Source organism: Penaeus chinensis, chromosome 4 (genome assembly GCF_019202785.1).
Source record: "Penaeus chinensis breed Huanghai No. 1 chromosome 4, ASM1920278v2, whole genome shotgun sequence".
NCBI classification, from domain to species: domain Eukaryota; kingdom Metazoa; phylum Arthropoda; class Malacostraca; order Decapoda; family Penaeidae; genus Penaeus; species Penaeus chinensis.
In genome coordinates, this window is record NC_061822.1 from 2,681,234 (window position 1) to 2,693,733 (window position 12,500).

The window sequence follows — 12,500 nt, forward strand, 5'->3', positions numbered from 1 at the left end:
CTTTTAAATTACTTAACAAACCTAGGTGCCATACCCTATCAACGGCTTCCTCTATGTCCGCGGTCAAGTACAGGTGACCAGTCTGCAGTCATCTGTAACAGCAGGTCGGCAGCAGAGCGGTTCTTCCGAAAGCCATATTGTCGGGTAGACAGATGTTTTTTGCTGAGGTGGGAAGATATTTTTTTCAAATATCCTGCTGATTACTGACAGCAAGGAAACTGCCCGGTAGTTTTTTTTACTAGATTTGTCCCCCTTTTTAAAGATGGGAACAACATTACTTTGTTTCCAAAGTGTAGGCCATTTGCAGGATCTTAAGCATGTGCTAGAAAATTAAAATTAGAGGTGACAGCTCGTTTGCGTAGGAGCTTCTCCACTTCTCTCTCGCTTGTTGTAACCCTGCTTAGTTTCTCGGGGTTTTTTTCAGAGTAAAGAACTGTCATTTTACTTGAGAAATAGTTTGCCAGTGCTTCTGCCTTTTCTTCGGAGTTTACTGCTAGTGTCCCATATTTTGTCGATAAGTGGGATAGTTCCATCCTTTGTGTTGCCTAGCTTGTCTTTATTAACAATGTTCCACCATAATTTTGTTCCAACATTACCTCTTTTTTTCTCTCTCCCATTGCTGAATGGCTCATTTCTGAGTATGTTCCATTTGTTATGCAGCCTGTCTATTGAATTGCTTGTTTCTGTTTGTAGTATTTCTCTTATACCGGATCCATGCTTGATGCTTGATGTTTGTCCGAGGCTCAAATCATGGTTGATCAAAGGGCTTCGATGAGTAGTTAAAATGGGCTACAAAACGATCTTATCAGTGGCAACTGGGTCAAGAGACGATCCAGAGCGATGTGTTCGAAAATCAAAGTTCTGTTTGTCATGGACTGCCATTAGTTCGTCGAAGGCAGATTGTACTCTATGCTGGTTTAGGTCTCTAAATAAACACGAAGCGATGGTAGTTATAGGTGGTCATAAGCTGATCAAGGTTTTGCATTAAGAAATCTATAAACATTGTCCCTTATGATGGCGGCCGGTAGCTTCCACAAAGAAGAATACCGTGTTGTTTCTTGTCCACCAGTCGGAAGAGTATTAATTCAATGCCGTCTGGGAAGGGAAGATCTATTAACTGCAGCTGCATGTTCATTTTGTAGCATATTGCAATTCCTCCTCCCTGCGTATTTCTGTTTCTACTCATCCAATTTGAATATCTTGCCATATGTGCAAGGAAGGTTTTAGCAGCGAATGCAATGTCAGCCTTCTGTTTATTTACGGACCGGTGAGTTAGTTCTCCAGCATTGGTGCGAAATCCTCTCACGTTTGCTTATGTTATTCGCATTTCACAATTTTTACCACTGCCTTGGAAATACTCCTGCCTGTGCATTGTGGGAGGATGGAGTTGGCATATGCGTCACGGAATGGTTTGGTTGGTTGGAGTGTTCGTAAGGAAGAAATCTCTCGCTTTTCTTTTCTCTTTCCCTCTTTTCTTTTATCTCTTTCCTTCTTTGCCTTTCCTTCTTTTTCTTTTCTTTTCCTATTTTTCTTTTTCTTTTTCTTTTCTTTTTCTTTTATTTTTCTTTTCTTTTTCATCCCCACTTTTTTCTCTTCTCTCTTTCTCTCATTTCTTTTTCTCTTTCCTTATTTTCCTTGAATATTCCTCTTTCCTTCTCTATTTCTTTCTTTGTGTCAAGTTTTTAATTTCCTTTCAGTCATTATATTTTCCCCTTTTTTTCTCCTCTTTCCTTTGATTTTTTTCCTCCCATTTCCCTGTTTCTTTTTTTTATTATTATCACTGATGCTGCTTATTAATTCTTTTCCTCATCTTTATTTTTCTTGATTTTCATATTTCTTCCCTTCTTTCTTTATTCCTCTTCTCCCCCCCCCCCCCCCCTACAACCCTGCCTTTTCCCAGGAATTATAATTATTTTTACCTAGTTAATTTACAACAAATATTACTCTACAAACCGAGTCTATTTTCTTGCACCAATAATTACCCCATACACTTAAAAAAAAAAAAAAAAAAAATATGTTTTACACGTTTTCTTTGCAATACAATTACAAAAACCTTTTTCTCTCCATTGCAGGAAGGAACACAGTGTGTGGAACCTCCCCGTACAAAAAGATCCTGTTCTCGTGCTAAATATCCGTCTGTACGTTGTCTCCGTCGTTATGCTTCTGTTCATCGGTGTGGTGCTCACAATAAGTAAGTTTGTGGTTTTGATCTTTAATAAGAGGTTTATAGGGAAAATCTTGCTTACTTTATTTTCTAAGCATGTTCTATTCGTGTGAAGTCTTAGTGTGGTTTCTTTTGACATTATTTTCTTAAAAGGGGCATAGATATTTATAGGGAAATGGGAAATGAACATTGAACATTTTAATTAGAGGTAGGATATTTTATGAAAAAAATAAAAATAAACATATAGATGATAATTTACTCTGTAATAGCACGATATGATAATACTGATTGATGGATGCATAGATAATTTTTGTATTCTTAACACTAACAGGTAAACTACCAGCCTTTTTTTTTTTTTTTTTTTTTTTTTAATCAGAAGAGAAAATTTATAAATTAAAAATAAATTTTCTGACATGACATTTATTCATTTTGGTTTGTTTGCCACTCTCAACCTTTTTTTTTTTTTTTTTTTCATTTCAGTTATCGTGGAAACTGCCAGACACCGACAAGGGTAATTTCTTCAGTTTTATCCCTGAAACTGAATCTTTTTTTTACACTGAATTTTAGTTTTTTAAGAGACTGCCTTTTAATGTGTAAATTATTATTTTTTTACTATTTATTTTACATTGTGTTAAATTAAGTTTTAAGAGTTTCATAATAAAAAGCAAAGTTTAACTTTCAGTAATAGTTTTATTCCCAATTTTACATACAATAATTCGTACATATTTGTTATCATGTACTGTAAAAATATATCCTTTTCACTTATACTGGAAAACAAAATTTCACATTACATATGGAAGGAAAGGAAGCAGGAAAACTTCATGAGAAGAATCATAATGTACAAAATATTCTATAACAGTTAATATATATGGATAGGTAGGTATTATACCAAACCCTAAAATATCTATTAAGGCAAAAAATTTAATCTTATCACAAGATATAGTTGTGTAATCTAAGCACCACTGATTTCATGAATCTTTCACTTCTGCCTTTATTTTCAGTACTCCACAGCAAAGTTTTACGTAGAATTAAATCAACTCTGCTTTTTTCCTTCTGCTCCCGTTAACTGTGTTGCATCATCTCTGCCATCTCGCAATTTCATTATTGCCTTCAGTGGAAGAACTTGTAATGCACTGGAAAGAAAAGGAAAGATTTATATGACATTAGCATTTTATTGTCATATTGAACAAGTTAGGATACCTAAAAATAACTGCAGGATCTGAGTGGTAAATCTAGAAAATATAGAATACTGTGTGAAGCAAAACCTGAGCAGATTGATAAAAAGGGCGGAAAAAAGAAAATTGACATGTTTGCTATGATTTTTTTAAGATTCATATAATAATAGGAAGGTCTTTGAAAAAAAAATATTAGGCACCCCTTGCAGAAAAAAATCCTAGTTTTGTGACCTTTTACTTTTTCTCTCGCTCTAAATTTCATTATTTAATGTAGACTCATTACCTTATAACTGGCACATGCAGTTCAAAAATTTTGTCATTAAAGGCTTGAATATATCCAATGAATCGGTGAAAATTTCCCTCCCTAAATAGTCTAGTTAAAATTCTCAGTCCAAAACCCTTGGCAAAACATACATATTATTTTGGATTCAGTGTCATTACTGCCCATGATCTTTGCACTTACAAATACACTCCTTATCTCACTTAAATACTTACCATTTCATTAGTGAAGGGACAAACTGGTTTAGGTAATACATGGTTAAAACCGGTTGATCTGCTACCCAAACCTCTGACAGCTTGTTGGCAATGGACACGGCAAAGAGATCTGCACAACGTTCTGCTGACATTCTCCTGCCCTTCCTTTCCTGCCCAAGTTCCTGTCAATATGAAAAATGGATTACATTCATTTAATTACTTAGTCGCCTTAATAGATAGAAATAAATGTCTTACAATATCAATAGAATCCCCATAGGCAATGCTAATAGACAACACAAGTATAAGAATATATATACATCAAGATAAAATCAATACATTTTTAAAAATGTTAATCATCCTCTTTTCTCAATTCATAGCCACTCGATAAACAATGTTCACTATAGTTCTGTCTCATGAATTTTTCTTACACATATATGCTTTCAAAGGTGCTCAGCCACCAAGGAGTCAATTAATAGACCCCTGCACCTGTTTTCCATTCCTTTATTTTCTAGTGTTCTCAGTATCAATAGCTACTGATATGAAAAATCATCATTATGATTATCATAATGTCCTTAAAATGCTAATAACAATAAAGAGAAAATCCAAAATCAAAGAAAAAGAGAAAACTAATGAGAGAGGCGAGACTAGTAAATTATTCCTGGGTTACTTAGCTCTTGTGAAGCCATCTGTGTAAACCCAAATTTGGCACGTACATATTTGCCATCCCGTGGGACAATGGGGTTAATGCTGAAACTTGACTTGATATAAATAACTTGCATAATGCTTGCACTTACAAAATCTTCCAAACGTTACTGGTTATTAAGAAGTCATGGGAGATGTATATCTCATGTATTCCTTACAAAGTTTATGGTAAAAGAATGAAGCTACATGATTAAAGAAAAATAAAGTATTGCAAAAACAAAGAATAAGATTACAAAACTGGTCTGCCATCTTCAAAGAATTCATAGTCTAAAAAGATGTCAGCAATTTTTTTTTTTTTCTCTCCTTTGCTTTGAGTCAATTATTATTTATTTCAACTGTATCCTTTTCCTTGATTTTTAATAATATTCTCTTATCTTACATTGCTATTGGTAATGTTGCTAACATCATTATAATCATAATGTCCATAATAATAATATAATCAGCATTAGCTAAAAAAATTAAATAAAACAAAATCCAAAAAAACAAGGAAAGCTGAAATCAGGTGAGGTTTCGAGGTCTACTAATTTGACTCCTTTTGTTTAGAGGCATGTATAATGTAAAGTCTGCTTGAAATGCAGCATGAATAACATCAGTATCAGACTCAAACCACCATATTTCAATCAAGAGTAACATGTTTAACTAGAACCTAATCAACCCATTGCCTCCAGGAGAATTTGGGATACACTTGGCCTCCAATCTGAGGAATGCATACTGGGTTTGCCCCTGGGTCTCTTTTAGCTGGTGCATTACACTCAATGTGCCACACCAACAAAGCGATATGATTTCTTTGTGTACATACCAAACATGATTTTAATATGTTTGCATATTCAGAGGTGTATGATTTAGTTGCTAGATCAATCCTGTTGTAGACTGATTATAAGAAATTAGGTGTGTTAAACTCTATAAAAGATGATATGAGGTGTTTACCAAAGGTTAAAAACAACTCATTTTTTTTGTAAGAACAAGATTTGCAAAAATGAATGAGGCTGCAGTTGTGCACAAAGCTGTTATTCCCTTCAGTAATTCTCTTTTGTGGAATGTGGTAAAATATGGGAAGAAAAATAGGATTTTCTTTTAGTTTCATAACTTTTATTTTTATGAAAAACAAAACATTTACAATACAGTACTTGTCCTTGACATGGTACCTTTCAGAACAATCAAACTGGCAGAGTGACAAGTCATAGAGCAGACAACCTGCTTTTCTTTAAATTTACCACAGGAGTAGCAAACCCTAAACACCTGAATCTCTTTTCTGGAATGAGACACTAGCGAGGTTTTCTGCCTCCCTGGAGCCAACTCTGTGGGAAAGCATCACATACTTTCCATACTCTTGGCTAGATCCCTACCAGAGATGATCTGCAAGCTCTCCTCAGAAGTCCACCTAAGCCAAATGCCCTCCTAGTGCCTTGCACACAACAAAGGCACTGATGACTTCCATGTCTAGAACCATTTTGTACCTCCTGATGGACCTTTCACTGAGCCAGGTGGTCACTCACATTTACTGCCTTTATACAAGTATAAGAGTTCTAGTCAAGAACTATCTTCCTTGGCTTCCACCAAAGGATGAAACTGGCTGGTGACTGCGACCACTTCTCTGGTATCGATGGTGGATAGTATTATCACACGCTTCTAATCACGTCATTGCAGACACATTATGCCAGTCCATGGGCTCCTGGTGTCCACATCTCCATGAACCATTACCTGCAGATCTGTTGGCATGTGTTTACAGTTCAGATGCACTGTGCCAACAGTATTCATCTATCTACTCTGCACATATTGAAAAAGGAGAGGGAAGAATACCAGCTATGAAGCTCATACCCTTTTCCATATAGGTTTATGGAACTCATCAGGTCAATGATGGTCTTCATCAAGATGGGGAATTTGCTCTTGTCCTGGCCCATGTAAATCTTGAAGGCATTGATGTACCCCGTTATAGAGCTATCTTATATACCTTGCTATGGTCTAGGAGAACACTGGAAGTGCTTGGGATCCTTCAACCAGAAGTGCTTCATCTCCTGCTTACCCTGGATGCCTATCAATAGGTTCAGGCCACAGTAAGCCTTCTGCCAAGAAACTGAAACATTGACCCACTCCTTCCTATGGCATGAAGGGGTGTGGGTTGCTGGTCTCTGGCTGTAGAAAAAGCACATGAATAACATTCTGATTGTGTTATAGACAGCAAAATTTTTTTACAAACATGCCAAAACTATGTTGTCTTTCTCTCTCAGGGAATGTGAGATGTGGCCACGAAGGTACCTTGCATCCTGTATGGCTTTTTTTATGGAAATTTCATAGCCATTTGCTCCCTTTGCCAATGTTTCTTCACATTGTAAGTATAAATACTTCCTTCAACTACTGAGAACAAACAAAATCACCCCCCTACACCCCGGATAAAGTGACAATCACGTCACAAAAAAATTTGGCTCAAGGGGCGGGTGACAAGAACATGCAGGTCATAAGAAACTTATTTGACAACTCTGCCTTATTCCCATCAATAAACGAGTGTGGAACGTAATATCTGTGAGTCATGCCTGGAAGAGCACCGGGTCCATCGAGGACACCATTTCCATGCTCAGTATCATATTCCTTGTGCTATGACCGGTGGCACAGGTTTTATCACAGCAAAGTGAATATTAAGGGAAAAAAAAAATTAATAACAAAATGTTAAATATTTTCTTTCTCTTTTTTTTTGCACTAAGATTTAGACTACCTAGAGAGATGATATGGAGTCTGTGCAAAGAAAAAACACTATTACCAACTGGTATGCAAATCAAATGACATTGGAATATGGCAAAAAAGCTAAAACATAAAACCACATCAGAGGTGTAGAGTCTTGTCACTGCACACAAGTGTTTGCATACACCAGGACTACAAGCCATGCACCTGGCAGAGCAGCTGTTTATGTAAGCCTAATACCTGGATTTTGGGCCATGTGGTTGCTGTGAAGGGGTTAACACATACACATTCCAAAAACACCAATGAGAAAAAGTAACAGCTAAAGGAGATTGGATTGATACAATTCTAAACTAGTTACATGGACAAGGCTAAGCAGCAAGATGACCCCTAAGAATGCTGCAAGCTCAAAGGAAAATATGATTCCACCAGTTCTACAATACAGTGACAGTCATGAATGAAGCTTCATACAACAAAGGTCCCATTATTTGAGTTTTCAAGGTGAAATTTGAAACACGTTTGACAAGAGTTGTGACCAAACCTATACCTGCCCCCTTTGTCCCATTTAAAAAGGCTAAAGTGCATATACGATACACACTGCATGAAGCTTGGGATAATCTGATTTACCACTTGAGAGAAGTTTGAGTTTTGTATAAACCTCTACCAACACAAAAACTGAGCCCAACACAATAACACACATCTAATTAAACTTCACTAGTTACCATACTGCCACAACCTGATATGCTTGGGCAAACCAAAGGATGAATCAATGTCATTAAACTACATTGTTTTTTCTCTTTCTGATAGCCAGTTAAGTAAAACTGAATCAGTCAAAAGTACACATACAAGACTGCTCTGCCATTAAGACTAATCAAATGAAAATGCCATCACACCCTATGTAAAAGTAAATGAATGAAAAGACTCTCACATGCTGATATATAATCAAACTAATAAAATTACAAATTACATCTCCCTGTAAAATAAGAGTAATTTTAAGTATACATAGAAACACTCATTCAGACACTCACCTTCCCTTTCTCTTCTGTGAAACACACTTTAAGGAGATTAGAATCCACAGGGCCTGGACAGAACATGGTGATGTCCAAACCACATCCTGCCTTCTCAACACGTAGACAGTCAAAATATCCCTGTGCAAGATTAAAAAATGAAATGTTTTTATTTAACCCTTAAAGGAGAGAAAAGTTCAGAGTTTAGCTAGTGATGATGACACAGAAAGGTTATCAGGAAAAGTGACTTACTGTATCAACACATGACTACAAGAAAGACAATTTCAAGACTCATGAAGTTTGTTGTAAACAAGTGGGAAATATATCTGAAAAAATAATTTTGTCATCCTTCCTCATTTTGATGAAAGATGTATCATTCTTCAAAAGGTAAAATAGAATCAAAATAGAAAATGAAAATAAAGGGTTTAAATTCAGTAAGCAAGTAACAAGGCAGATAACAATTGATTGCAGGCTGGAGGAGAACAATTTTTCTTTCTTTTAAAATAAAAGCCAATGTAAGAGACAAGAAAATAAAAGAGATACAAAAAAATGACACTAAACTAAACACAAACAACCTAATCAGATTGAAGAGAAAAAGACACCCACCTGCAACGCATGTTTTGAAGCCGTATAGGAACCAGACATGGGAGCTCCCAACTTTCCTGCTGTGCTTGAGGTCACCACCACATGCCCCTTCCCCTTCTCTAGGAAATACTTGACCACCCTTCGAGACAGGGATATAAGAGAGAAGACATTCAGTTCGAAGAGGTCACGGTCCACATCGAGGTCAATCATCTCCCATCGGCCACGCTGTGAACGGCCAGCATTGCACACAAGAATGTCCAACTGGAAAAAATGAAAGATGATAATAATAGGGGAAAGGCTTGCTAAATGAAAACAGTGCTAATAATTACAATAGAAATAACTGATGGTGGGGATGATTGTGATGGTGACAATGGTGACGGTGATGACAGTAACAGCAATAATGATGATGAAGATAGTAATGATGATAATAAAAATAACAATGATGATTCGGATCAATAAAGATGATCATTTAAGGTGAAGATGAGGATGATTAATGAGGATAACAATAACAAGAATATTAAAAAGACAATAAGACATTAGGTGACTGTATGATGCATAATAGATAATCTTACAGAAGAATGAGAGGACAGGAAAAAAAGGGGGGATCTGGCTTGATCTGGATATGCAATACCAGAATTAGTAGCAGGAAACACAACTGTATGACTGGTTAGGGAGTGGAGAGTATGAATAGTGTGGTGGGAGAGGCTATAGGAAACTTACTAGACTGCACCAGATATATTAGTGGACATACATGTGTTTCACAGTAAAATTGCATGGAAATTTCGGCCTGCCAATTTATGAAATGGATGTGGTAATGGTCATTTTCTAAAAAAAAATGCAGCAATGTATAGCTGTGATTAGGACCTCAAGGGTTAATACTTTAGAATTATAATTAGCATTAGCAGTTCATACTTCTCAACACTTTTACAGTGATTTTAACAAGTATTTGAGTAAATAAAATCAGATAAGAGTATTGTCCTTACAAGACTGAAAATGAAGATGATCATAATAAATTAATATACACTACAGCTACTGACTTTAAAATTTCATTCATACCTCCTATAGAAAATATAAAGTGATAAAGATAATAAAAACATATTCCTTTTCCACACCAAAAAATATATATATTCAAAAATGCATATGTATAAACATGAATGCAAACATACATTTGATTCTTATCTTACCTCTCCAAAGTGTTCAATCACTTTATCAAATGCAGACTGATGTTGGTCGTACTGAACCATGTCTAGCGGCAAGACAAAAACATCATTCTCCCCTAAGCCTCCAGCTTCTGAAAGAGTCATTTAAAATTAATTAGACATTTCCAAGAATTTATTGAAGGGCTCTGAGATATTAGTACATAAGTAATAATATATAAACACAATACCACATCTTCTGTCTCCCAAATTCATTTCTTAACTATATTATAATAGCATTTATATTCCTCCAGATACTTCACAAAAACTAAATAGACAAATAAATATGATAAAATTATATACAATCTCTTTATGTATGTCCTTTATGTTATGAACATATTAGTTTTATTTCACTTACTAAGTTCTCTTTTTCATTTCCTACACTGATATTTACCTTTAAAAAGGTAAAATAGATTTGTTTTAAAAAGCTATAGATATTTAAGAGTACAATTAACTTGCTACCTCTGGGTGGCATGTATGTCATGTCATACCAAGAATAACAATTTCACTACAAATATCATTATCTCAGTCAAATCACAGTATAAAGCCCTTCAATCAGGCAGACTTTATATGATGTTGATAGAGGAATTCGGCAAAAAGTTAGCACTATTGCACTATTAGCATTTAAATCAACATAGATGTATATGTATGTAAAACCTCCAATGCAGGCACCTAGTGTACTTTATTCATTTCATGATAAAGCTTATGGGTTTGAGTTAATAATAATAATAATCAAACCTGAAATAACTATAATGATAATGAAAATGTGAATAAGCATAATAAGAATAAACAGAAACTAAGAATAAGAACAAGAAATACAAGCATGGAAATGACAATAATGACAGAGATGATTGATGATTATGATAATAGTAATATTATGCTTATATCAATCCTAACTCTAAAGCTAAACAACAATAATCAACAAGACGTGTACTTACCGATACATTTCTGCTTCACCTCATTCAAGTTCTCTACAGACCGTGCAGAAAGAACGACTCTTACTTTTGCTTTTGCCAGTCGAATAGCAAGCGCTTTGCCAATGCCGCTTGAAGCTCCTGTGATCCACACAACTCGACCCTCAAGACTCTCTACGAAAAAAATCATATAAAAGTTATTTAGTTCATTCATTGTATTAACTGCATGATTATAACAAAAATGGCAATGCACTTGTTAATATCACTATCATAATGTAGTTATTTTTTCTAAAATAGGTTTTCATTATTCTTTATATCTAGCTTCTCAAAATGTTGATTTTCTATAATCAAAGGTAAGACTTTAATTTTAGAATGTTAACCTCTCCTTTCATTAGGAAAAGACTTGACTTCAGTAAGTGATGTATAAAACAAACTGAATTTCAAATATTTTCATACTAGCTCTGTGAAATGTATGATATTCGAGGAGTGCAAAAAATATTAAGAGTTATTCATGACAATATTCACCATACGGTACTAATTTTACATAAATATTTTCTAACTTACCAACTGGCTTTCCAAAGTGTTTGAACAGGAAGAGGGTTAGATCACAGTCTGCTGGTAATATAACATATCTGGAATTATAATGGATTTAATTAACTTATTGGACTACTGGCCAATACAAAACAAAATTGAAAAGATTCATATCAAGGATTTTTTCCCCTTGAAATACATTTTTCTAATCTGAAACCTTAATGTTGAAAATCTTACAGCCTCTGCCACAAGAAAAAAAAAAGTGAACAAGAACTAGATCTATCATTAACACACCAATTCATATAGAGGAAACTTTCAAAATTGTTCCTGATCTCATAATCCACTGGGATGGCATGACATACTAGCTAAGTCCACTGACAGTTTAGTTTATCAGTTCTATTTTACAAAAATATGTCTCCACAAGTGCTAAGTGACTAAGGAGGTCAGTTACTAGTCCTACCTATCTCATCTGTTTACCTTTTTCCGTGATTTTCTGAAAAATTCTTGTCTATCTTTTATTGCTTTTATTATTATCTTGTATTTCAATAACATTAAAACAATCTTAATGTTAATAATAATAACAGTATTGATATTAATAGCACCAGATAAAAAAAAAAAAAAAAACTTCAAGGAATAGAGAAATCAGGTGAGATCACACATGACCTTTTAATAGAATCCTATATCTGCAACAAAATTCACAAAAACTACATAGGACACCACATGTACCTGAGGCCCATAGGTTAAGATGATCAAATACTTCTCTGTCATGAATGAATTTTAAAAAAACCAGAAATACAATTATTAGAAATACAGAGAACAGAAAGTCTACATTACATCAAAGAACATTTTTTCCTAAAAAAGAAAGAAAAAAAAAGTCAAACTGCAGAACTCAAAAGTACCATAAGGCTAATGAGCTCTTTGGATAAATATATACAATACTACAACTATTCTTTTACCTTAAAAAGGCCAAAAATCCAAGTATTTTAAATGCCTGCATCCACGTCCAGCAGTCAAACACCACCTGTGTGATACCAACACACCCAGCGGCAATATAGAACCAATCCATTGTGATGACGTTC

At 34.8% G+C, this 12,500-nt stretch overlaps 2 protein-coding genes across 6 annotated transcripts in view; one reads left to right on the forward strand and one right to left on the reverse strand.

Annotated features, from left to right (window-relative positions):
- Nucleotides 1–2,845, forward strand: part of LOC125024896 — an 18,285-nt gene extending 15,440 nt beyond the window's left edge. Inside the window, exons 7-8 of the mRNA XM_047612659.1 lie at nt 2,073–2,191; nt 2,645–2,845. Of these exons, the coding sequence (XP_047468615.1) occupies nt 2,073–2,191; nt 2,645–2,679 (154 nt within the window). The 3' untranslated portion in view covers nt 2,680–2,845. The remainder of the gene's footprint in view (nt 1–2,072; nt 2,192–2,644) is intronic.
- LOC125024898 (dehydrogenase/reductase SDR family member 7-like) overlaps nt 2,835–12,500 on the reverse strand; it is a 12,110-nt gene continuing 2,444 nt past the window's right edge. For all 5 annotated transcript variants that reach the window (XM_047612665.1, XM_047612662.1, XM_047612663.1 and 2 more), the window contains exons 2-9: nt 12,378–12,500; nt 11,455–11,522; nt 10,915–11,064; nt 9,965–10,071; nt 8,802–9,041; nt 8,217–8,336; nt 3,835–3,995; nt 2,835–3,297 (exon numbers count right to left, since the gene is read on the reverse strand). The exon at nt 12,378–12,500 is cut by the window's right edge and continues 5 nt beyond it. In XM_047612665.1, coding sequence (XP_047468621.1) covers nt 3,198–3,297; nt 3,835–3,995; nt 8,217–8,336; nt 8,802–9,041; nt 9,965–10,071; nt 10,915–11,064; nt 11,455–11,522; nt 12,378–12,487 — 1,056 coding nt within the window. In that variant the 5' untranslated portion in view covers nt 12,488–12,500 and the 3' untranslated portion in view covers nt 2,835–3,197. The remainder of the gene's footprint in view (nt 3,298–3,834; nt 3,996–8,216; nt 8,337–8,801; nt 9,042–9,964; nt 10,072–10,914; nt 11,065–11,454; nt 11,523–12,377) is intronic.